General features: G+C 44.2%; 1 protein-coding gene across 3 annotated transcripts in view; it reads right to left on the bottom strand.

Moving 5' to 3' along the window:
• gabra2b (gamma-aminobutyric acid type A receptor subunit alpha2b) overlaps positions 1-18432 on the bottom strand; it is a 31527-nt gene extending 13095 nt beyond the window's left edge. The window contains exons 1-7 of one of the 3 annotated variants that reach the window (XM_077021815.1): positions 18102-18432; positions 17527-17610; positions 15945-16060; positions 10286-10353; positions 4343-4563; positions 3058-3140; positions 1980-2123 (exon numbers count right to left, since the gene is read on the bottom strand). In XM_077021815.1, the coding sequence (XP_076877930.1) occupies positions 1980-2123; positions 3058-3140; positions 4343-4563; positions 10286-10353; positions 15945-16060; positions 17527-17597 (703 nt within the window). In that variant the 5' untranslated portion in view covers positions 17598-17610; positions 18102-18432. Of the gene's footprint in view, positions 1-1979; positions 2124-3057; positions 3141-4342; positions 4564-10285; positions 10354-15944; positions 16061-16933; positions 17081-17526; positions 17611-17834; positions 18020-18101 lie in introns of those variants that run through there. The other 2 variants (XM_077021816.1, XM_077021817.1) reach the window with 2 other exon arrangements.
• Positions 18433-27531: the final 9099 nt, after the last annotated feature.

Here is a 27531-nt window from a genome sequence, read left to right as displayed (position 1 = left end):
TTGTGCTGCCCATACACTGGTATGTATTATACTTCTGAGTACTGAATACTTTATGTTAAATTAAGCCGTCTTTCTAGCTAGGCTCGAGAAAGTAAACAGTACTGATCCCCGTGTTTGTGTGTCATGCACGCTTCAGTCAATCTCTTCATTCTCCAAGGTCCTTAAATGTAGAGGCTCCTTCTTTAGGTGCTCATGTAGCCAACAGCCCTTTGAGCCGCCCTTCAGATGGAGTGTATACTTAAAGAGATGACCCAGATTTCCCATGTGGTGAGCTCCACACTGAGCATGTCATAATGAATGATTAACATCACGCAATCAGGAGCTGGAGAGACCTCCCCGGAGAGGAGGCGGCGAGCTTGTGCCGTGGGTGTGCATGAAAGCGTCTGCAGACACGCAGGTGTGTGCTTGTGCACGTGAGGTAACGTGTGCGTGTCCTGGTGGGCAGCAGTGCGACCTTCTCCGCCAACTGTGCAGGGCTTACAAATAGTGTTACAATGTCGAAGAGGGCCTGATTCCTTGAAGATGCTTGACGTTCCGCGACCAGGGAATTCTGGGAAATCCCAGTGCAAACGAGTGTATCTGCAGTGCCCCCCCTTGCAAACTTAATTCAGGCCTCTACTGCTGTCAGCACCGTTTCGAGCCTCTCACCGTGACAACCTGATAATAATAAAGGTCATAGGTCACAGGAATGATGGGATGTGGGAGGCGGGAATGCGATGCATTTTACAAGAAGATCTCCGTATTGACCGGGCATCTCAGAAGCCTGGGAGGGTTGCCAATGGGAACAGTTCAATCAGCAAGAGGATCGATTGGCCACAGCTAGACGCTTAAGTCATCAGCATGCGAAGTCTCTGTCTGTAAATCATTTAGAAGGTTGGTATATGGTTTTTCAATGTGTACTTAAATGCCAGTGGAACTTCCTACGGCCCGGAATAATTTGCATCCATTACATACATTCTCCCTGGGAGAGGAGTGTGGACTACCACGAGAGAGCCACGGTACCACGGGAGAGCCACGGTACCACGGGAGAACCACGTCACCACGGGAGAGCCACGGTACCACGGGAGAACCACGTCACCACGGACGTGTGACAGCACTGTCTCTGCTGCTTGTGAAGGAGACGCCTGGGTTCTTTTTGTTGGAAACGTGCGTTTGTGGAGCGTGGCGTGCCGGAGGGCTCCCGCTGCCTCCACCCACACGCTCTCTTCGGAGGCTGAGCGGGGTGGAGGTGTAGGTGTTTTCCTTCCTGCTGCATGTACGGCTGTTCGCTCTACACACCACTTACCATTCAAAAAACAGACAAAAAAAAAGAGAAGGTTAACAAAGAAAGAAGGTGAGAGAATGTAGATGTGGCAAGAGAAGGAGAGAGATAGAGAGCGATAGAGAGAGAGAAAGAGAAAGAGAGAGAGATAGAGATATATGTATATATATATGTATATATATATATATATATATATATATATATATATATATATATATATATATATATATATATATAGAGAGAGAGAGAGAGAGAGAGAGAGAGAGAGAGAGAGAGAGAGAGAGAGAGAGAGACATAAGCAGGAAGTGTTGCTCCTCTGTCCTTGTGGTGTGCCAGCCACGTTTGTGTGTAAAGGCGGGTGGATAGTCTTGTCCAGGGTCTCTGCTTCACCTGATCCTGACTGCGTTCACTTCATGGAACCACTAACAGGGCTGTGAAAGGTCTGTGTAGCTTATAGTGTGAACATCTTGAGTGGGCCATGGTGGCTACGAGGAATAAATATGTGTTCTGACTATTGAGTCATGTCCAGAGATGCATTTTTTTGTAAAAAAATTACAAGACAAAATTTATCTAAAAAACATGGCTCAAACCATGCCCTTGCTGTATTTTTCTTAGATCATACAAATATTAAAAACAAAAGTTCAAAGGAAATTTAAACTAAAATAAAAATGCTCTTTCTGTAACATGCATAAGTTGTTTAGGAGAAACCATAACTGACCAGTGCTGGATTTGATGGTATCATTGCCCACAGTCTGTCCCAGCAAGTCGTACTGGTTTAACCGGGAGCTCTCGCCTTCCACCACTACCGAGTTTGAGGCGTTCTTCGTCCAGGTGTACGTCACCTCTGTCGTCGTATATGCGTCTATGGGGTGGACATTAAGAGGACTTCATGATCAGAGTCCCACAATGACCTATTTGTGTCAAACGCTGTGAAAATCTAGTGACTAGTGGCTACTGCTGTTCTAATGCTGTTCCTGTGCTGTTCTAATGCTGTTCTACTGCTGTTCTAATGCTGTTCCTGTGCTGTTCTAATGCTGTTCTACTGCTGTTCTAATGCTGTTCCAGTGTTGTTCTAATGCTGTTCCAGTGTTGTTCTACTGCTGTTCCTGTGTTGTTCTACTGCTGTTCTTATGCTGTTCCTGTGTTGTTCTAATGCTGTTCCAGTGTTGTTCTACTGCTGTTCCTGTGTTGTTCTACTGCTGTTCTTATGCTGTTCCTGTGCTGTTCTACTGCTGTTCTACTGCTGTTCTAATGCTGTTCCAGTGTTGTTCTACTGCTGTTCCAGTGTTGTTCTACTGCTGTTCCAGTGTTGTTCTACTGCTGTTCTAATGCTGTTCCTGTGTTGTTCTAATGCTGTTCCAGTGTTGTTCTACTGCTGTTCTACTGCTGTTCCAGTGTTGTTCTACTGCTGTTCCTGTGTTGTTCTACTGCTGTACAAGTGGTGTTCTAATGCTGTTCTAATGCTGTTCTACTGCTGTTCTAATGCTGTTCTACTGCTGTTGCAGTGCTGTTCTAATGCTGTTCTACTGCTGTTCTAGTGTTGTTCTACTGCTGTTCCAGTGCTGTTCTAATGCTGTTCTACTGCTGTTCTACTGCTGTTCCAGTGCTGTTCTAAAGCTGTTCTACTGCTGTTCTACTGCTGTTCTACTGCTGTTCCAGTGCTGTTCTAATGCTGTTCTACTGCTGTTCCAGTGCTGTTCTAAAGCTGTTCTGTTCTAAAGCACTCAGCTTAGCTCCGGGCAGCAAATCAGAGAAGCACAAACATGCTGATGAAGAACTGTTGCCATGGTACTCACAGCTGCCAAACTTGAGAGGGCAGGAGTGGAAATCCATGGGAAAATCCTCAAGATGCATTGGACACTCTGCATGTACTGTCAACCTGTAACACACACACACACACACACACACACACACACACACACACACACACACACACACACACACACACACACAAATGCCCCAGAACATTAACACTTGAAAGAGTGTTCTCTTGAGGGGGGCAATACCCCCTATGCTTCTCCTTCTGTTTGTCTCTCTCTCTCTCTCTCTCTCTCTCTCCCTCCTCTCTCACCTGCACTTCACCACAAAATCACTTTCTCATTGATTTCACAGCAAGCAGCACTAGGTGAGAGTCAGGGGGTACAAGAGTATTCTAGAATGAAAGCAAAAAAGCAAACAATCTCCTGACCCCCCCCCAAAAAAAAAAAAGAAAACAAAATTGCAACAGTGGTGGGGGGAGCGAAAGGCCCACTCCAGCCTACACTGGTCCAGGACACACAGGATGGAGTATTGGGTCTCTGTCGTCAGAGGATTCATGTGGCTGTTTAGCGCTCACGTCATGAAGCTTGTGCTTTGTGAACAACCGTGTGCTTGAAGCTGTCAGTCACACTGCAGTCACTCACAGAAAGATGCAATTTACTGCACTCTGGACGAGTTGGAGCAATTATAGGCGGCAGTTCTATTGTATAAGAAATTCTATTTGTGGAGCTACGCTTTTGAACACTGCTCCCTGAAATACATCGCAGTTGGAAACGTAAGGAAAATGTTGAAAACTGCAATTTCACTGATGCTAATGCAGCACACATGAAGGACATGCTAGCGTGGCATTATGAGGTGTGAGACACGTCCTAACGAGGAGAGTGAGCCCCATGGAGACAGCGATGATGCCTTCATTAATTATCTAATAACTGATCATTTAAGGCCAGTTTACTTGATTACCGTGACAGTCGTTAAACGAGGAAAAGAGTAGATGGCTGTTAATGCACACAGTGCATCTTCAAAGCTCATACTGAAACTGAATGCTGAGTACAATTCATGGTGCTGTGATGTAATATGTAAGAGTAATAAGTAGCACATGAGGCCATTCGGCGTTTGCCAGACACCCTTAGTCAGAGTCACGTACATATTTATCAGTGCAACAGTATCTGGGCAAAATCCCTGGAAATCGATCCCATGACCTCATGAGCACACCAGGTGAGTTAGAGCAGCGCTACCTCACAATACAAAGCAACATAATTAGCTCTGATGTCAGACTTGTGGTAGCCTCTTGGTGTAAAGCACTATGATGGAAGACATGATTACCTCATCGTATAAAGCAGGGTGCCATCGTCCTGGATACGCAGGAGTTTGTTGGGCATTGTCATGTTGTGTGCCACTGACTTCTTCCCGTTGTGGAAGAACGTGTCCGGCGTCCAGATTTTGCTGGCCATCAGGTTATTGAGGCGCAGAATGTTCATCGGCCCCTCGAACTTCAACCTTTCGTCCTTCCAGCTCTGCCTGAAGAACACGTCTATTGTGTATTCCTGTTTAGAGAACCGGGGTGGGGGTATAGGGTGGTGATTGCCAAAGGTTCTGTTCAGGTTCATCCAAGGTCAACAGCTTGTCATTTTTGCCTGTTTTGGTGCATTTCCCTTTTATCTGCTAGAGGTCAGTGGGGTCAACATGTTTTAGACAAAGAGACAAAGCACTGGCACAGAAGAGAAGCAGGAACTACATAACCCACTGTGTGCCATTGTATCCACCCCATTTTGCTTAAAGGTCTGTACTGAGAGTTCATCAGCCTTCAGGTAAAGCTGCAGGCAAAGACATAAGACATAATGTCCCTTTGAACTGAGTTCTGTTGTCTTCACTTATCAATCTCCCTGTCTTGTAAAGAGTTTTTACTTTATAATAGTGGAACACAACAGGGGCTTGTGGATGACACGACACACGCCCAGCCCCTCGCTGTCGGAAAACGTTTTTAACCACTTTCTCCAACATCAAATACACATCCGGCAATTTGTTAGAAACACCTCATTCGTGTGGGTTTAAAGTTTGAATCTGAAACTCATCAGCTACTGACTAAGAAGTCCTTTATTTCAGGAGCAGAACACTGATGGGACAAGCCAGAGACACATGAGAAGACTGTTCAATACATATGATGAAAACCTGATCCTGGAACTGAAGAAAAAAACCCCAATGATGTCAGACTGGCTTTCACTCAGTCTAACGCAATCTAAAGTAGTTATCCAACAAGAATAGACTGTTAGGGTTTAGAGGAAGGTTGGCTATCATGGAAGAGATAATGGAAGAGATGCAGGAGATAAAGGAACAGGAAATGGTGCGCGATACGTTTGTTCTCCATCACCTTCAGCAGTGATCAGTGTCTGATCGTTGAACTGCTGTTGGGTATTTCCCAGGGATATTTATGACTAAAACAGTCACGCCAAAGCAATCATAAACTCTAGCGACATTCGCATGCCTGATAAACTTAGTATCAGCTCTACACAGTATCAATGCCAGTGTTGTGTTGGGAAAGGACTGGCAAATAAAATAATATTCAGTCATCGGTGGTCATACGGTCAGACGCCATTGATGAACAGGTGTATCAACAATGTATCACGAGGACACCTCCCATGCAAACAGACCGCAGTCCATAATTAAGCACTTAATGGTGCTTAACTGGACCCATAGTATTGTTAACCTTTTAAATCCTGTAACGCGCTTTGTGACAACATGTGTTGTGAAAAGCGCTATACAAATAAACTTTGATTTGATTTGATTTGATTTGACTTAGAAAATACGCCTATAAAACAGCTGTGCGTGATCAGGAAAGCTGAAGTGTGTTTCTAATAATGTTGCTGGTGAGTGTGTTTTGAATTGTGCTACGCAGTGGTGGCGACAACTTCAGTCTGCCGGGCTGGAGCCCGGGTGACTGTTGCCTAGGACAACCACTGAGATCCCTGTTCCCAGTGTCTGAGTGTATCACTATGTGCGGTGCTGCTTGGTTTCGGTGTTAGCTAAGGTGTTACAGTGTCTTAGACACCATCTTGTCCGTTCCGGTTGTTGACGCTTCAGTGCATCCGTGTGCGGGAGTCTAATTTTAGCTTCCTGTTTCGCACTGACATGGCAGACAGGGGCTTTATTTGTAATAAATATTTAACATTACCAAACATAACAGAGAAGTGGTCAACATTTTATTTGGGTACAAAACAAAACAAAAAAATGCAATAAGAACGCAAACAAACAACAAACATCATCAAAGACTACATCAACTGGAAATATTGGAAGTATTAGTTTCATCACTTAATCTTAAAGCCACTGACCTGCACCGTAACTGGCCAGGATGACCCTGCCTCATGACCCCAATGGCTGTGTCCAAATCTACCTTTAAGAAATTTAATATTTTATGCTCTTGTAGTGCAAACTACCAGACCAGTATTTTTTTCTATTGTACAATCTAAACTGCATTTTTGTGGGTAAAGAACAGATGTGTTTGAATTTGGCAGGTGTAGGACCAGTTAACCCCTCCTAATTAACAGGGGGGTCTGAAACAGTCGGTAAGTACCAAAACAGCTCGAAGGCTATTACCACGCCCAGCGTGGAGCGGCTTTATCGGGCCCCGGCAATCGCCGGCTCTGCCCTTCATCCATCACGGGCTGCACCTTGTGTGGGTAAGCCTGTCCTTAGGGGAGTCGTGTCTGAATCACACATGCCGCCATGCACCTGCACACGCCACGCCGGCTAAATGAACTCTGGGGCGGCGCCTCTCACGGCAGGCGGGCCGCAGGGAGAAGAGCGAGAGCGGCTAATGACTGCAAAGTGGTGAGAGCTGTCAGCGCAGCCAGGACGGGATGACCACCGCGTCCCCGGGTCACCAGTCTTCGCACGGGTCACCTGCCTTCGCACGGGTCACCTGCCATAGCACGTGAAAGCTGCTCCTGTGGCTTGCCATGACATTCACTGATTTTTATTCATTTATTCGATTCATTTGCATCTTTTGTAAAACAAGCTTTAAGCATTATGTAAAAAAAAACTTTTTTAAAACATTTGAAAAGCTTAGAACAGTAAAGCCTTAGTACTAAGTAACAGATTCACTAGAATATCTGAGAAATGTAGATATGTGATTCTATATCTTTGATTCTATGATATCTTTCATTTTGGTACCTTAGCAGCAGCTAAAATAGATAAAAGAAGGGCAGTGGAACACTAACAAGGACCTGAACATTTAATCTGTAGCCTCAAAAAAGAGAAAAAAGCTGTTTACCTGCAGAGCACATAGTTCACTTTAGGACTAATAATGAGGGGACTCATGACCACAGGGCAGAGAGAGAGAAAAAGAGAGAGAGAGAGAGGGGAGGGGGAAGAGAGGAGAGAGAGAGTGAGTGTGTGTGAGAGAGAGAGAGAGAGAGAGAGAGAGAATAAAAAAGACAGAGGCAGAGCATGAGAGGGAAGGACACACACACACACACACACACACACACACACACACACACACACACACACAGAAGGAAAGAGCGCTTGTCAAATACAGAGATGTTTGACTAAGAGCTACAGGACCATAGCAACAGCACCAGTGTCTTAGACCTATCATCCAAACCACTGGAAAACTACAGGTTAAAGTACAGGATAATTTAACACAGCAAATGACACTTCAGTGATGGCCATTCAATAATTCTTTCACAAGTATGCATAATGCATAATGGGATTACTCCAAGAAATGATCAGTGGCTTTTTCCTGGAAGAATGGATGTCTACTGGTGGATGTCTAACGCTGCCAGCTAAAATTTAAAGTGTCTCTGAAGATGATGTAGCATCGTGTTTGTTTCACATGGACAACCCACTGGAGGAAAGTATCGGCCTACTAAAAAGAATACAACATAGAATAAGCACTCCCAGTAACTGATGGGGAGACTGGCTGTCCAAAATGGATCCACTGCCAGGGAACATTTCAATATGGGGGGGGGGGGGGGGGGGGGGCTAGGGACAGCGACAACTGTCACTACCTCTGAAATAAAGACAGAAAAAACGACAAGAGGGAAGACGGAGAGGAAAGATGAGCTCCAGGGATCGTGTGGAGGCAAAAAGATGAAACAATTTGTCTTTGAAAATGGAAAAGCTGTCAACGTGAAGCCTTGATGTGTGTGCGTGAGCCTGCGTCTCTCCTGCGGGAGCGTGGACGGAGTCGGGGTGGAGACGGCGGGTGGAGACGGTGGGTGGAGATAGGGGGTGGAGATAGGAGAGATGGGGGTAGGAATGGGGGATGGGGTGGCTGAGTTAACGTCACTCAGAGGAATACATATTGTATGTCTTATCTCTGAATTCTCTGAAGGAGAGACTGAGATGAGAAGAGTCCACAGACCTCTCTTCTGAGTTAATCCAATCCCGGAGACGCCAGAGCTGAGAACGACTGAGCAGTGCTCGGCACACAGAGCAGTGAGAACTGGATGAGACTGGCAGAGAGAGTATAGGTGAGACAATGGGAGACATCTGAAGCCTCAGGAGGATGGAGCAGGGAGGGTTTGGACACAGCGGGGACGTAGAAGGAAGTGAGAAGAAACCTCCTACTTTATGATTCTACGCTCTTTGAAGCCACACGAGCAATGTTTTAATCTCACAGGTACTGGGCTGAGAAACTCAAGTAGAGACAGGAGGATGGAATCACGCATGCACGTACGCACGCACGCACACACACACACACACACACACACACACACACACACACACACACACATACACATGCATTCACAGCCCTCCGTAATCATATACAATTCTGCGATCCTCAGATAACAAATCACAGCTGAAAGCTTCTGTTTTCTCAGCTTCTTTTCTACTTCTTTCCTCTGATGTTTCTACTAAATGTAGAATGCACAAAATCAGCCTGTGTTTGTACTCGGAGTCCGTAGCACGTATGACTCCAGCATACGACTCACACTTCAACTCCTCTGATTAAAACCCACGTTACGTGTCCTTCGACTGCGTCACTATCTGAATTGATAATGGAGACAGCTGCGCTGGTGGATTTGTGAGTCATAGCGCGGCTTCCTGTGGTTTATCAATGGGGGGGGGGGGGGGGGGTAATTCCGAGCGACACGGGCGCAGTCAGGTGCCACTGCTTTTCATTTCAACCCTAGCACCTGCCCCAGGGTAGATCTGACCCATGAGGTACCACCACTGACCACTGTTCATTTCCAATTAATTTCTCTACGCATAGGAGCAGACACGGCTCTCTCAGCCAACGCTCCCCTTTTCTCAGCCAGTGCTCATCTTTTCTCAGCTAATGCTCATGTTTTCTCAGCCAATGCTCACCTTAAAAATTTGGATCTACAGAAGAGTCCATACAGCTTTGTTGCTGAACAAGAGTGATCTAACACAGGAGCATTTAATCAACGGCGTGTTTCAAAACGTTTGGATTATAAATATAGGCCATCATTCATGATTCATTTTTAAGATCACCCGTCCTGGGCGAGATAAATTGGGCCACAGGTCGTCTCAATTTCAATGACTTCTGCGGAGACGAGGGAAGAGTGCTCGATGGTGCACAGGTGCTACAACCAACACATAGGCCTACTGACTGTTTAGGTTGTTTTAGCTGCTTTAGAGACCACAGTCAGGTGATGAAGTGAAACTGTCAGTGACCAAAGATTTTAATGTTGTTTTAAGGTTGTTCTTTTTTGCTTTTTTGTAAGCTGTATGCTTCCTAAGTAAATTCTGGCTTTCACAGTGGAGACAGGTAGCCAAATTGCTTTTATGAAAACAAATATACTGCTAATACAGCGCTGCAATATTCTTCAGCAGCTGTTTGTTCCATGTATGCTAAGGCCTGTTAAAAAACAGAAAGCATGCAAACTGATGACTTGCTGGGCACTGTTTCACTATGCTGCACTTGTTTAAATATTGTGAGTAGTGAGGTATTGCTGATCTTCAAATCATAATTTCCTAGAAGGGCACCGTGTGTATAATTTGTAGAATGTGAGTTATGAACAGCATTCCTAGTCCAATCCTGAATGACTCCTAAATCACACCTCTTCTGTCTTAAACGTGGATCCACATATACAATGCAGAAGACAGTATAGATATAAAACAAAATGCTGGTTTTATTCCATTGTTCACATCGTAACCCAGTAGTGAATTCAGGGATTGTACAATTCCACTCTGAACCCTAAACTCAATGCAGCAGCAGAAGAGCCTTCAACAACCCCTAAGCCCTCCGGAAAAGAAAAAAGTAAATAAATCTTCTGACCTTGAGGGTCTGTTGGAACTCACCATATCTGTGTCTGAAACAGGCCCGAAACTGGTGACATAGATATCTGTCTTCACCGTGGTGACCCGATCTGAAAAAGGGGGTTTTTGGTAGAGGGTAGAGGAGCAGGGAAAGAAAGATTAGAAACAGTCAAGAATGTAATTTTAATAGAATATTTTATGAAATAGCCATGTTGAGTTTTAAAAGGGCTGTAACATTTCTTGCTCTGCTTGCTTGAATGGGTAACGGAAGCGCCTTTGTTAACTAATGGATTTCATTTTCTGTTTTCAAACACCATGTTTTCTTGTTCGCGCTGAATGGAGTGCTCATAAGTGCAGCTTGGTGCTGGCTTTCTAGTTTGGCTTTGTGTTCCTCCAATTGAACACAGACCGTTCCATCTCTACAGGATTTTTTGGGTCTGTCATTAACTAGCTGATGTTGTTTCTTCCTCTGTTAGTCTGTCTGCCCGCGTCCTTCTGTCTGTGCCTGCTGACGCACAGCTGACCCCAACGTGACCTTTGCTTTTCATCCTTTCCTCTGTCTCCTGCACTCTGAATCCATCGTAAACACACGTTTAAACTGCCGCTTTTATATGCCAAACAAAATGCTGTCAAGAAGGACAATGGGATTCTGATCAGCCTTGTGTTCGAGTGAGCGTCCTCACACTCTGGGCTTCCTCACACTCTGAGCTTCCTCACACTCTGAGCTCCCTCACACTCTGAGCATTCTCACACTCTGAGCATTCTCACACTCTGAGCTTCCTAACACTTGGAGCTTCCTCACACTCTGAGCATCCTCACACTCTGAGCTTCCTCACACTCTGAGCTTCCTTACACTCTGAGCTCCCTCACACTCGGAGCATTCTCACACTCTGAGCTTCCTAACACTTGGAGCATTCTCACACTCAAGAGCATCCTCACACTCTGAGCTTCCTCACACTCTGAGCTTCCTCACACTCGGAGCATTCTCACACTCTGAGCTTCCTCACACTGTGCATCCTCAAACTCAGAGCATTCTCACACTCTGAGCTCCCTCACACTCTGAGCATCCTCACACTCTGAGCTCCCTCACACTCTGAGCTCCCTCACACTCCAAACACTGGAGGACTGATTCATAAGGCACGTGCACTGAATGATCAACTACACAAAACCTCTATAGGCAGGTGATTTTATTACATTGGCAGTTCATATTAATTTTACTGAATGTCAAAGGAAATGACTGGAAATGGGTCGTGTAAACCGCCTCAAATATATCTAAAATAATTAATAAAACAATAATTATGTTTGATGGGCATATATTAGCTGTAATACAAAGGAATGACCCTGTAGAGGTTTGCAGTAATTTACTTTTCAAAATTGAAGAGTGCATGAAGAGCCTCAAGATGCTGGTGTGGTTTATTAATAGATTTGTAATGTAGGCTGGTTTATTCATGTCACGGGGAGGGATGGAGACTCCTTTCAAGAGCCCTAGTGCCTTGATGTCCCTTTTAAGAATTCAAGTGCTTTAAAAACATGTCAATTGGAACCATGGTGGAGGTGTACGCAAGAGGAATACACAGGCACAATCTCTCCTTACAACATCACACACGCACACACATGCACACACACACACACACACACACACACACACACACACACACACACACACACACACACACACACACACACACACACACACAAACACTAAAGTATAAACCTGCCTTTTGGTTTTATATGTTTAGCTTTGTCATGCTAGGCAACCCTATAATGAGTGTATATTTTAATAAAGGTTTTATGTTTCTCATCAGTACTGGTAAATGAAGATGGAGTGAATGATCACACCTAGATCACCTACAGTGGCGTGACATACCTAGTCAACTGTTAGTGGTGGTGTGTGTGTGGCCGAATGCAAAGTGGATATGCTCTATGTAAAGAATGGTATATGGCAGAGGGGTGGAGTGGGAGCTTGGGGTGGGGGTTGGGGTTGGGGTTGGGGTTGGGGTGGGGTGGGGGTTGGGGTGGGGTTGGGGTGGGGTGGGGGTTGGGGTGGGGTTGGGGTTGGGGTTGGGGTGGGGTGGGGGTTGGGGTGGGGTTGGGGTGGGGGTTGGGGTGGGGTTGGGGTGGGGTTGGGGTGGGGGTTGGGGTTGGGGTTGGGGTTGGGGTTGGGGTGGGGTTGGGGTGGGGGTTGGGGTTGGGGTGGGGGTTGGGGTTGGGGTTGGGGTTGGGGTTGGGGTTGGGCAGATAGGATGTTCTTTGGAAAGCAGCTCTCTCCTGCTGGACCATATTCTTACGAGTTTGTGTCTCCTATGAACCTCTCTAGACTGCTCTCTCACAGATGTGCTATGTATATTCAGCAACCTTTTCTGACAGTCTGATATGGGGGGGGGGGGTGCCTCACCTCTCACCTATTCACACTGTTTATTTATTTCCCGGTCGCCTATTTAAATATCATTGCTCTCCTCTTGAGAGTATCGTGCTAGAGAGTACTGTACTGGGAGTATTGTATTGAGAGTATTGTACATCCGCAAACTAGAGCACCTGTTTTCCCGGCAGATTCGTTGTCTGTGCAAAACCTCTCCCCACCGACAACAGGCACATGACACTTGTCTTACAAGCCCTGCACACTGGTGTGTAGGCAAAGCTGCAATTTCACCTTCAGCTCAATCAATAAGTTCCTGGGGGCAAAATACTAATCAGAAACTTGATTATGCTGCTCCGGAATGTGATATTAGGTCGTTCAATTCTCAATTTAGCGACAATAAAACGGACCCTCAGACAGTGAAGAGTGGCCCATTGACCATCGAGGGTGATACGAGTCAAGCAAAGCCTTGGGTGAGATGAGAATAGGCTATCTGTGTCCAGTCAAAATGCGACACTGTTGGGCGCCAGGTAAGCATACTGTACTGTCTTGCTGTACCAGTGATGGGTTTAAAGAAATTAAAGAAAAAAGGGTCAAAAGTGGGAAGTAAATACATGCTCCTGTAACTACCACCAGCTGCCTGGTCTAAGAACCTACTACAGGTCAAAGAAAATCTACTGCTTTGCGCAGTTCAGGTCGAAGGGGAGAGAATTAAGTTCTCGATTCTGGATTCGTGATCTCACGACCGCCTGGCACCATTGGCCAAACCCCTGCCCCACCGTGGTGGACGAAGGGCATGAAGTCTCCGTTCTCGCCCGGCCGGCGGGCGGACGTGCCTGCTCTGCTCGCCTGCTGCTCAGGGGGCCAGGACACAGCTGAGAACCCAACTCCCAGAACAGAGAATGGAACCCACCCCTCGGAGAGTCCGATAGCCTGAGTCTGGCGATGCTGCTCTCATGTGCACGGTGTCACCACGTCTGTCACCACGTCTGCCCCTCCGTGAGCCGGTGGAGGTGGAGACAGAGAGGTGTGAGGAGTATTACCGGTGTCTGGACTGCACTGATTACTGATCTCCCACACAGAACCGACCCGTGGTCTCATGTAATGTCACTTCATGCTGAGGTCAGCCATCGTGGAAGACCTGTCATTTTCAGCATATGTCTTTTTGTTTTATATTCACCTGTGCTAAACTTGCTTTGAACCACAGTTGAAATGTGGTTCATGCTTTCACTATGTAGGTGTTTTTTTCTTGTGAAGCACAGCATTGATTTCAGTGTAACAGATGGTAATTATTGATTCCAGTGAGCTTTTTAACTTTATTCATCGTGACTACAAAATCAATCAGTTAATTCAGTAAAAAGCTCTTTAGTGGCTCAGGTATATGACTCTTTTCAGTCATTATTTTGTTATGTGTTTTTAAAAATTTCCTGAACGACCAGACTGCAGTAAGGACTACAAGCACAGAAATACCATTAATATTGAGACTGACCTTTAGTGTTGTTGACTATACAGCACGACTTCACCTCTAGTATGATGTAAATGTGGATACAGTCCACATGGCATTTTACCAGCGCCTGAATCTATGCCACTGCTGTCTTTCTTTGTCTTGTAGTCTTCCGACACAGTTTCTCTGTGCGATATTCTCAGAGTCCCTCCAGGGTTTATGTATTGGCAAACTCCACTACCCATCCTCCTTCCTGCTCTCCTTCAGCCTGGAGTAAATTCCTCTCTTGAGACTGGGGAGACGGAGAGTGACACACATTCCTAAATCCTGACACGCTTCCTTCTTCATGTTTTTGTATTTGTCCTGGAATTTCAAGGTACTGAACACTTAAGCACTGCGATAAAGTCATTAAGCATTTTTAATCTGTCCAAAGCTCTGACCTGTGACTTATATTGATTTCTGCCATCCCGTCAATAATAGGTGTTGGGTAAAGTTTCTGATATTGCGGTGAGCTTTTCTACCCACGTATCTTAACTTTATCTTCCACAGGAGAGATTCTTGGGTCAATATGTTTCACAGAGTTGGATTCAGATTAGTTTCCACTGTCTGCACCCTCGTCTGGCATACACCGAAACACATTTGCCTGTGGGCCAGGACTGAGCTTGCTTGGTCCCTCACAACACGGCAGGCTGATTAATCACATGGGTGTGCACCAATGCAGCATGTGAAATGGTGTGAATTATTAATGTGCACATGTTCTAAATCTAAAGCGACGCTAACGCACCTTTGTCATGTGTGTATGTAGACACATGATCTGAAACTCGAGGGTCATGAACCTCATGCCAGATTTCTGACTGGGCAAGAGCCTCTTGCGGCGATAACGGCAACCACGGCCATAAAAACAACCATTTATTGTTTAGCCATGCATTCATTCACACTGGAAATTTAATTATTGTTATCTGACCTGGATGTTTGCAACAAGCCGGTGTTCAAAAACATCCCTCTACACGACAACAACGCTGTCGAACAATCGTAATTTCAATGCATTATGTATCATTAACAAGAAAGTAGCAACCAGGGTTGTTTATATAACTGTGATCAAAACAATGACTGTGTGCCTCCGGTTTACCCACATGGCCTTGGTCAGCACCCCAAACAAATAAACAATTAAGCTGACAGATGCATTTAACTAATGCATACATTACTGTTACAGTTTGTTTCCTGGTTTCATGGATTACATATCATAAATGTGGTTGTAAATGTAACCCAAACAACTACATCTATCTCTTTACCAATTTTTAATACTGTTTTATTACAGGATTTTATTCATTCACTAGATATACTCATTGTTGTTATAGCTATCACGATTGGTCATAATTATAACCATATTGGGTAGTTATAGGATATACTATCAGATTTCATCTTCTCAAGTCACATTTATTTGTTGAGTTTCTTTCTGTTCTCAACTGTGACTGTAACTGTGACTGTGACAGTGACTGTAACTGTGTGACAGTGACTGTAACTGTAACAGTGACTGTAACAGTGAAAGTAACTGTGACTGTAACAGTTACTGTGACAGTAACTGTGATAGTAACTGTAACTGTAACAGTAACTGAATTCTGATGTAGTCATTATTAATAGCTGTTGCTCATGAGTTCCAGCTTCATTAGCACATGGTTTTAGTTCAATGTCTCCTGGCTATGAAAATAGAGCCAAATTTTAAAGTGATGGAAGCCACTGCAAGCAAACAAACAGCAATGCATTTCCTGAAATATTGGAATGAACTATGAAAAAGGTAAAAATGAGTGTCTCATTTTCCCCAAGGTGCTCTGACCTGTCTTCTGCTTGTGTCCAGGAGACATATGAAGACATATGGGTAGGTTACGAGTGTCACATCTCACCTCCCAGTCCAGGCCTGAGTCTGTTGTCGTAGCCGTCCAGGAGTCGGTCCAGGATGCGGGTAAAGAGGGTGATGTTGTTTTTGAAGGCATCTGTCGTGCTGTCTGCACTCACTGACCTATGTTGCAATGGTAAATACATCAGCATATGTGTGAACACTGCTTGGAGCAAACCATCATTAAAGGAAGTCGACTACGCTAAAATCTGTGGTCTATGCTTAATTGCTGACTGGATATATGCAGTAATTGTGCCCCCCCCCCCCCCCCCCCCCCCCCCCCCCCCGAAAAATGGAGTCATGTGGTACATGCATCAGGAACATCATTAGCATAATTCTCATAAGCATTCAGGCAAACATTTGGACATTTGGTTTGAGTCACTGGCTGCTCATGTCTACAAACAGTCAGTCTGTGATGAAGTGGTAAATTCCAGCTGAATGTCCAGTTCTGAACAGCAAACAACAGTCGTAAAATCCTGTATAAGGGACAATGGAATGATGGCAGCTGGTATAAAGTAAAAAAAAAAAAAGGTCTCTTTAGGGATCCCTGAGGAGCTGAGACATCGTTCTCAGGGCTGGACACTTTTTTCTGTCTGCGTGGCTCTCTTGCCCTCTCAACAGGAAGCCTCGTCTTTCTTTTCTCCACTGCATAACCTGATCAGAAGCAAGCGTCTGATCTGTGGTCGTCTGATCCCTGAGTCAAATGCCAGCAGTGTGCTAATATAGGAATGTTTCGTTTTCCCAGTACATTTAATTAAGTGTGTAATAAGACAAAGAGTGAATTTCAGCGTGGAATGTTTTAATGAAACGCTGTTCAACTGATAAAGATTATTTATTTATGATCACATATAAATGCATATAAAAAAACACAATACGAATTCAGTGCACAAACTGCCAATTTGGGAATGTGTCAAAGGACTACCAATGATATTTATTTTACTGTTTATCGGTAGCCAACAGATTCTAAGTAAAGATTCTAACTAACGTGGAACTTACATGAAGCAAGCAAAGCGAACAGCAACAAAAACGCTCCTCTCACCCAAATGGCTCCTAAAGAGGTCCAAGAATTAAGAGCGTGGCACGCGCAAATGCTCGCGGCAAAGACGCGCGTCTCGTGCCACGTCGTGGAACGTGGTCTACATTCGCGTCCTACCTGCATTACTCACGCGCAGCAAAACACGTCTCACTCACTTCAGTAGCTTCCATAACGAAAGAACGCTTCCTGTGAAATGAATCCCCAACTCGCAGAAACTACGCTTCCTTCACCCAAATGAAATAGGTTTAAGAATGTTTAATGAGCATTGACAAATTAGTTTATTTTGAACTAAGTTTATTTTCTTTGTTAAGAAATCCCTTCTTCATGCTCTCATCAGCTGTGATTTCTAGCAAACACTCATTTCTGGCGCGCCAAATGCGCCGGTTACGCACAGCGAGGATTGGATAGGTCAGGCCACGCGATCTCGTAAATATGAGAAATTCAATAACCGTTACTAATAGCTTACATGGTTGCTATTTATACACAGTACAATAGCCTGGTGACATGAATAAGTGAAACACAAACAAACGGTTGGGGTAATTTAAATTCTTACCTCGTGCGCCAAAATAATGTTAAGGAGACGCAGACGACCAACAAATTAGACGCAAGCAGTCTTCCCCTCATCGCGGATCCTCACCTACATAAGAAATGAGGCAAATCTGTTAAATAAACGCAAACCCAAACAGCTGGGCGTTTCAAGTCGGCGAATGAAAGAATAGTAAATTATTTAAATTAAAATATAAGTCGAGGTAAAATTTGATAGCCTATCCACTCGACCGACGTGTGCTACCTCGTACGCACGCTGCAATGGAGCAAAGCACACAAATATTACAACAATATTCCCAATGCAATAACAAAAACCTTTTCTTAGCATTCAGTGACACGTAATATGCACGCGCTGAATAATAATTCATGTGTCGACGTGCCGCAGTAGTTCTAAACATTCTGGCTCACAATCAAGTTGAACAAGTGGTCGTTATTCACGTGCACCCAGCTACGATCCTGCCAAGCGTGAGTGGAGACGAAGACCTTCTGTAGGTCTTATCAAATGCACACATGGCCACGAACATGGGTTTAAACAATGCAACCTACTGTCCACAATCGCATGGGTAAAAAAAAAACACCCACCTGATACACCAGACGTCTGTCCTTTCTGTTTTCACAAAAGCAAAATATATTGGAACGGCAAAAGTTACTCCCAACCGTTCACGACCAGAACGTATTCGTAGTGGCTTTGGAAAAAAAAATCAACGGAGCGCGCATGTGGCACGAGAACGAGCTTTAATAAATTCCCATCAACATGACATTTCATTAAATCTCACTTGAAGGTAAGTGTTCAGAAGTGCTTCGCGCAGCTCTTGAATATAATCTGATAACTGACCATGGACTTGTTACGCACAGAACTGGTTCCGTCTTACAATATCACGTACAGCTCACTTTACATTTTTCGCTCGTGAGAGAAAATACACTACAAAGGAAAAAGCCAAGGGGAGGACAGCTGGGTCCTAAAGACGGTGAAGTTCCGTAGACAGGACACACACACACACACACACACACACACACACACACACACACACACACACACACACACACACAAACGCGCCTACACGTATACGCACACAAGAAAAGCGATTTTTATAGATTTCTATTCCTAGCAATTATGGGCAAAGGGCATATAACCAGTCAGGGTATGGATCAGCCTGTTTTGGAGAAAATCAGTGGAGCCACCCCACAATTAAAAATAAACATTTTCATAATATCAGGAACAGCGTTAGTCTAACGTAAACACAACTATGAATCTGCTTTTACATACTTCATTTACGGAGAATGTCAGTGATCCTCACTTTATTGAAAGGACAGCGTGTACTTGAAATAACTAATGCGTTATGAACAAAACTCTTACATGCAATGTCACAATGCAAAGTCTTTGTTTCTTACTAATGAGTGAATATAGAAACCCCGAGAACGAGAAGAACTGGGAATATAGAGTGATACCACCGTTTTAACCTTATGTTCATGACTGAGATAAAGATCTGTGGCTTCATCGGGGAGTTCAGAGAGCAATAGCACTTTGTGTTAATCTGCAATATTGTATGAGCTAGCTTGCTCTTTCTCTGTCTACCACTTATTTACCATGGAGGCGCAAACACATAAATAAGACAGGACACAGTGCAACAATCCTGAAAAGCTTAATCAAGGACAAGTCATGAGCTAAAACGAAGATGCTTCAACCTCCATATTAGACATGTTAACCATTCTAACAGCACTAAGTCACGCTCTCCCAACTGCGACGGCAAGCCGAGAGAGGAACGGAAAACGGCTTCGTTTCCAGGCATCGATCTGGAAGCCAAGCAAGTGGGAAGATTTAACCAAATCCGTACACTACATCATTTTTAATTCCTCACTGATCAGTTGCTAATGGGTAAGGACCGAGTCCCTCTCTCTGCTGCCCTCAGCATTAATATTTAAGTCCTGGAACGGAGCCATAATGGTCAAGTGGCCCTGAGGAGACAAGCTGGTCTGTGGAGAAGATCTGACGGTGCATATGCAGCGATACTACCAGATTTCTGCGCTGGCGCAAATGCAGTGGCGGTGTGTTTTGAAACGCAGAACAGTGATGCTGCTGTGTTTTCCCCTCTTGATCTTTTTCCACACGTCTTTTTTCTTTAATACACTAATATTCCTTTGAAAAACTAGAGATGCAAGAATGTCATAATTGCAAGCGCATATGCGGAGTACACAAATACATCAAACATCCACGCACCCACACAAACGCAAGGTGGCTAGGATAGGAGCCTTTATGTCTCACCGAAGGACTGACCATTATAAAATTTTTTGTATCCACATAGTGGCTTATAAAAAACAGCCATAATTATGTCATTTATTCTTGTGTATTACATGCAGTTGGACCAATAGCAACTGCTTAGGTGTTTCTTTTTCGCAGTGACGCGCCACGTGAAGCCTGTAACTCCACGGCAACCGTGCAAAGTTGCACACTGCAAATCACACACACACACACACACACACACACACACACACACACACACACACACACACACACACACACACACACACACACACACACACACACACACACACACACACACCAGGCCCTCGAAACTCTCGTGGCTGTCAAAATCCCAGGGGCGGACCGGGCTGTGTGGTTTTCGCTGGGCGACTGCCTAACTGGACGTGTATCTGGACGTGTATCACACACCGCCGCGTCCTCAGACGCACTAAGTGCGCTTTCTCGCAGTGTATTTGTCACAGTAATGAGCGATGGCGGATGCCGAACATGCCTCATTTCAGCGCTGACAGCGTTCACAGGGAGGATGAATCGAGGCGGTCTCCCGCGCGCCCCCCCGCCGCCGACAGCATCATCTGTCACACATGTCAGCCTCGCCACCAAAACTAACACCCATTAGCCAGGCTACCACAGGGATATTCCATTCTTATGGAAATGTCCATGCAGTCGCCGAGGACTCGTGGCTGGCACTCCAACAGCGTGCGCAGCCAGCCGCCCTCCGCCCTCCCCACCGCGACGCCCGCCTGAGCGGCAGTAGTGCTGGAGGGAGAAGACGTTGTCTGAAAGACGATGGGCTTCGACACTCAAGAGGGCTGGAAGTGCAGGGGTGGAGTGCAAGAAAGCACCAAACCTCCAGCCCAAGCCATTTTACACCCCGTGATTGTGTCAGCCGTGACCGCAAAGCGTAAACACGAGGCTGGCGAGGCCGTGCTCCCTAAACTTGGACTATTAGTAAAGCATTTTGAACTGTGTGGACCACTACGCCTTTGCAAGACCTACCGAGCAGGTTAAGAATGTCTTACAATTTCCATCCGAATATACATAAAGCAGTTTCAGACCGCTGGAATTTAGATGCATAGAAGAAAAGCAGGGAGTCCTAATACAAACATAGGTTATCTTCAACCGCCATCGCTGCTCAGTGGGAAGCGAGTGTGGGAGTCGAGACAAGATATGAAATCTTTTACCCCGCAGACGCAATTTTGATCTCCAACTAATTATATTTTCAGCTTCTACCCACATGTATTTGCCTAAAGGGGTGGCGCATATGTGAAAGATCTGATAAACAACGGCTGTGTCTCGGATATCTGACCCGGCATTTAACAGACCCCCCCCCCCCCCCCATCTGTGGCTCGTGGCACCTGAGATTCACGGAACAGTTTTTCCAGAATGCCTTTGTACGAGCTGACGGTTCCTCGTGAACGAGCTCAGGCCAGTGGACCGAGATGCTGACTCTCCTGCGTAAAGTCATGTGCAAAACGGACCGAAAGGTTATGTGTGGTTCGCTGATATGTGGGCGACTTATGTGTGGGAGAGTAAGCTAATTTGAGACCTTCATAAAAGTGGATCTTCTTCAGGGAGAGAGAAAAAAGGAAAAAGCCCATAGAAGAAGTACTCGGTGGTGAGGGGAATGTAATAGTTACCTGTTGAAGTATCTAGTGCACATTACCGTCACCACCCCATGTCAGGAATGGAATCAAACGGAAATCTATCTCTTGATCAGACACTGAGCAGAAATGTCAGGAATGTAACAGAAAACAAATGTATCACAGCAGCTGGCGTGGATCCATTGCTCTTCCCTTCTTGTCAATGTATCAGCGCTGGAATGATACATTCCCCCACACACACACACACACACACACACACACACACACACACACACACACACACACACACACACACACACACACACACACTCCAGGCGTTATGCCATAGATCTCCAGATGTTACAGTGTATGAGTAATGTCCTCAGTTTCACCTACAGCTTTATCTGCCATGTCATTTCAGTTTGGTGGAACATTTCATTCACTGTTCTGCCGTGTCATTTTTCAACGAATTAAATGAAAAAAAAAAGACGGAGCTTTGTCAGTCGTTCAAAATCATGCAGCTTACTGTAAGTGTCCCCAAAACAAATATGCCTTCAGTGATTCATCCATATCATTGACTAATAGGCACAATGCGACAATCATGTTTAATGATGAAACACTAACGTCCTAAACGCCCACAAAGAGCAAACGCGTCCAGATCGTAAAAGGCACGACAGCGCCATAACGTTCATACGTCCAGATCATAACAGGCTTAACATCTCCAACATCTCCATATCTACAGCGTGTCCTGCTCATCGAATAAGAGGTATGGAGAACCATGTGGTGAGCAATATCGACCCCATCATCGCCCTCTGCACCCCGACATTCACTCTCGTACCTTTAATATCACCAAATATCACCAAATATTGGTCAGACCTCCAACACCTGCCGCAACAGCGATGCAGTTCGTGCGAAACGGCATCTGTGCGGGAAACGCGATGAAATTAGCAACGTCGGCACGCGACAATTGTCTATCTTACAGTTTTTACCTATTTAAGTGATCGTTCTTGCAGGGGTTACAATAAAACGGTGTATGCAGTAGCAGCTTGGTGTAACAAGCTGAAATTGCAGCCATAGCTCTGGTACACAGTTGCACTGCAAATGAAATGATGTACAGTCTAAATAATGTACAATATGTTGCACACTATATAATAAAGTATATATCATACTCGAATGTGTGTGTGCACTTTTTCAGGCCCTATGATGTTCATGTCTTGTAGGCTGCCTTGGGTTTTGCTCTGATATATCGATAAGTCCACCTACAACGTATGAAAATCAAAATCTTTTTTTAAGACGGTCGTCAGGTCCATGACACCTGATCACATAACAGGTTATGGAATTTGATAATAATTTCTCAGAATTTCTAGCCTTTAAATTGCAACGTAAATGCTGAACCCTATGTAAATGAACCTTTCAAGTGTATGTTGCCATAACGCCCGAAGTGTAGACGATTAATTGTAGTGATTATGATATAGTGACCTCTGCTGGTCTGAATTATAAGTACACATTTCTGTGTGTACATAGGCCATATGTGCGTCTACTGTTGGTGGGTACCTGGTGCAATTGTTATCTGTGTCAACAGCGTAAAAAGATAAGATACTTGCTTGCTTCTGGATTTCTTTCTTTCTTGACTGCTTATTTTTTAATGTGTTAAATTCTAGTTTTTCTTTATTCACACATTAGGGGAGAGTGGGGTGAGTTGTGCCAGTTTTTACTTAAAGTGATTTTAAAGTGAGACTATGACAGTAATGCTTCCAACTAAAATATGTACATATATTTCAGGATGTGGGGCATCCCTGGAATCAGTCACTTTGGATGTGAAATATAGTATTTACGAAATACAGCTTTTTGAAAAAAAGTGGTCTCGTGGCACAACTTACCCCCAGTGCGGGGTAAGTTGTGCCATTGGAGAGAATACATTGGGGTAAATTGTGCCATTGATTACTGAAGTAAAATAATATATTTTGATCACAAGAACTGGAATGCTATATAAAAGCTAGACAAATTCAATACAAAATTACTAATTTAAGGTTTATTTAAAGTTACTTTACAACATCAAAGGCTAATTTTCTACAAGCCTATTGTGCCACATGAGCACACAAAAGATAAATTTTCTTAAACAAGGCCTAACACTTCAGAACAAAGTTCAGTTCAAAATGAAACAAAAACAGTAGCAAATATTGTTTTTTTAGCATAATTAGCATATATCTTAATTTTTCTCTTATTGATCCATTGCAGTTTACATTTACATAAGTTGAAGCTATACGCTTTAAATAAGTCCAGTTCTTTTATATCCTATTTCTTTTCCATCTATCTTTTTCTTCTCCATGTTTTACTTAAATGACATCCTGCATATGCTCATCTCCCTCGCCACCTGACCAATAGACTTCCCTTCTCCACCTCTTCACTACTCTGTCCATGTCCTCTAGAGGAGTGGAAGCCCTGCATGTCTTCCTCTTATCACTCTGTGGCATGATGGTCTATTTCTATTTTGGGTCTAAAATTAAGAATGTCACATAGTTTAAGTGATTAAATATAAGAATACAATGTACAACTACAAAAAAAACAATATGTTTAAAATATTCATAAGTGGGTGTGAGTTGTGCCACTGGCACAACTTACCCCAGGCCCTGTGGCACAAATTACCCCAACCCCACCATTTGGGAAAAAATGCATCATCCAGTAGTTTTGGGCTAACATCATGCTAGCTGCATAGACTCATAGTGTAGCTTACCAAAGTACTAAAACATGTGTAAAATGTTTTCATACTTCTCTATAACTGTTTGGACACAACAATCAAAAATCCTTGATCATAGGAATTTTACTTTGAAAGGCAAAAAACAGTTTTTTGAACTTAAAAGTGCTTTCCTCTCATGCAATGAGGATCTCTTCTTTGCAGGATGAGTAAAATGAATGTTTTTTCAAAAATTAATGGTCACATAACCAATTTCTTCTCTGGTTCACTATAAACAAGGGGTGGCACAACTTCCCCCCTGGCACAAATCACCCCACTCTCCCCTACTTGTTTTTAATAACAGGTTCTTGCAAGAACTTGTGGGAGTATAAGGAAAATCACTCAAGACCATTTTGTCGGGAAACTCTGATTCCACCCACCCAAAAACAGAGAAGATCTGGTACTACACACCCCAAAACAGAGCAGATCTGGTACCACACACCCAAAAACAGAGAAGATCTGGTACCACACACCCCAAAACAGAGCAGATCTGGTACCACACACCCAAAAACAGAGCAGATCTGGTACCACACACCCCAAAACAGAGCGTATCTGGTACCACACACCCAAAAACAGAGCAGATCTGGTACCACACACCCCAAAACAGAGCAGATCTGGTACCACACACCCAAAAACAGAGCGGATCTGGTACCACACACCCAAAAACAGAGCAGATCTGGTACCACACACCCCAAAAACAGAGCAGATCTGGTACCACACACCCAAAAACAGAGCAGATCTGGTACCACACACCCAAAAACAGAGCGGATCTGGTACCACACACCCCAAAACAGAGCAGATCTGGTACCACACACCCAAAAACAGAGCGGATCTGGTACCACACACCCAAAAACAGAGCAGATCTGGTACCACACACCCCAAAAACAGAGCAGATCTGGTACCACACACCCAAAAACAGAGCAGATCTGGTACCACACACCCAAAAACAGAGCAGATCTGGTACCACACACCCAAAAACAGAGCGGATCTGGTACCACACACCCAAAAACAGAGCGGATCTGGTACCACACACCCAAAAACAGAGCAGATCTGGTACCACACACCCAAAAACAGAGCGGATCTGGTACCACACACCCAAAAACAGAGCAGATCTGGTACCACACATCCCAAAAACAGAGCAGATCTGGTACCACACACCCAAAAACAGAGCAGATCTGGTACCACACACCCAAAAACAGAGCAGATCTGGTACCACACACCCAAAAACAGAGATCTGGTACCACACACCCAAAAACAGAGCAGATCTGGTACCACACACCCAAAAACAGAGCGGATCTGGTACCACACACCCAAAAACAGAGCAGATCTGGTACCACACACCCAAAAACAGAGCGGATTGGACAGATATCCTTGTGAGGTACCTTGAGGCCAAAAAAGCCTGTGCTTAGAAATTTACTCTGGGATGAAATACTTACATCAAGACTTCCCAAAGTTGTGGTGAGAACATTGACTAAATAGGTAGAAACACATACACAAACACACCGACTCTTTGAATCATTCTTGTGGAAGGTGAAAAATAACATTTAGGTATATATTTATTACCAGTCTTGCCTCAAATCATAATTCCCCATGTCTTCCATAAATGCTCACTGCCGGCCTTCTGTCCAATCATAATTCTTCTTGTCCTCCATAAATGGTTATTGCTAATTTCCCCTCCAATCATAATTCTCCCTGTCCTACTCCTCGTAAATATTCCCTCCAATCAGCATTCACTCTGTCATTCAACTCCACCAGGGGAGAGAACTGTATCTCAGTGCCAGGGATGGGGAAGCATCCCAATCAACTGATCATCGCTGCTCACACTGCATCAGACAGGCTGCTGTCACCTGCCCTGTTGCCGGGGCAACTAGCGTGTGAGATAAGAAGAGTGTGCCAAGGCAGGAAGAGAGACGTCTGAAGTCTTATGGTGGCCAATTAGGTGGCAGTTACAACAACAGCAGTGTGTCAAGTCTGAGTCAGCTTTAGCTCCAGAGTAAAGGACCACATGTCATGTGTCTGAAAACGAGTTCTAGCTGAAATGCAGCCTCCTAACTAAAATAGGCTATGGGACCAATAATTACATTTTGTGAAATAATATGGGTTCATAAAAGACACATCCATAGATCTGACCTAAAACCATTTAATGTGACTACAGAGATTATGCATTAGCTGGAGACGTTTTACTGTAATTGCTAATAGAAAAAAAAACAAATAAAAGAAAAAAAAAAAAAAACCAGATGGTCCAGACAAGAGAAAACAGGCAACACCACAGGCCTTGACCTGATAAACACTCAAGAATTTGGTCTGACAGAGTATAGATTTAATAAAATTAAATACAAAGAGAAGAGCTATGTTTCTATCCTATATTTCTATTATTTTTTCTTTGTTCATATCTCTGGGAAAAGGGTTTTGGTAAGAGTTGGATTGTAGCTCAGTGGTTTCATGTCACAGCGAGACGATTCCCTCGTGGAAGCAAAAGCTACAGCGCCCTCTGCAGGCCACAAGAAGAGTCACACGAAGGGGCTGTGAAGTGGGGGGTGTTCTGGAAACACCTGCTAAAGGTGAATAGATGTGGATCAAACTTTTGGGGATGAGAGACTGTGGCTCGAGTTCAGCTGTTTAGACAAGAAATATTTAAAGAAAAATGCCATTAACTATAATGCATTTTATGTATATGGTATTTTATATAGATGGTATCCATCTTTTGAATGCAATGATAGATAAATACAGAGCCACACACACACACACACACACACACACACACACACACACAGAGAGAGAGAGAGAGAGAGAGAGAGAGAGAGAGAGAGAGAGAGAGAGAGAGAGAGAGATAGATAGATAGATAGATAGATAGATAGATAGATAGATAGAACGAGAGAGATAGATAGAGAGAGAGAGAGAGAGATAGAGAGAGATGGGATGATTGAATAAGACTAAATCTTAACTCTATAACTTTGAGGACTCTTGTCAGAAAACATAAGCATTTCATAAAAATGTTAAGGAAGTGTGTCAAATACATGACCCATAAAGTCATGTATATTACCATATACTGGGTAATCACTAAGCACACAGCAGTGATGGCTTATAGACATATGTGACCTGTCCCCTACATCTACAAACGCAAACACAAAAGAGAGACCTGAGTGTGACCTTGCCAATGTTATTCTTAGGGAATTCTCTACAATTTCAATTGCTAATTCACCTCTCACTCGTTTCCAGGGAGATGGTAACTATGGTCAATTGTCACTGTGGGATTCTGCTATTCTGTGGCTCATTGGATCTGTTTATTAATAGACTACTTTCATCCAACCTTGTTCCACTCCCCCCAACAACACACACGCAACCTTAATCTACTCCCTTCCAACAACAAACAAACAAACAAACAAACAAACAAACACACACACACACACACACACACACACACACACACACACA

This window comes from Brachyhypopomus gauderio, chromosome 11, assembly GCF_052324685.1.
Source record: "Brachyhypopomus gauderio isolate BG-103 chromosome 11, BGAUD_0.2, whole genome shotgun sequence".
NCBI lineage: Eukaryota > Metazoa > Chordata > Actinopteri > Gymnotiformes > Hypopomidae > Brachyhypopomus > Brachyhypopomus gauderio.
Note: the sequence above shows the minus strand (reverse complement) of the source record. Positions and strands in the feature narration are given on the sequence as shown.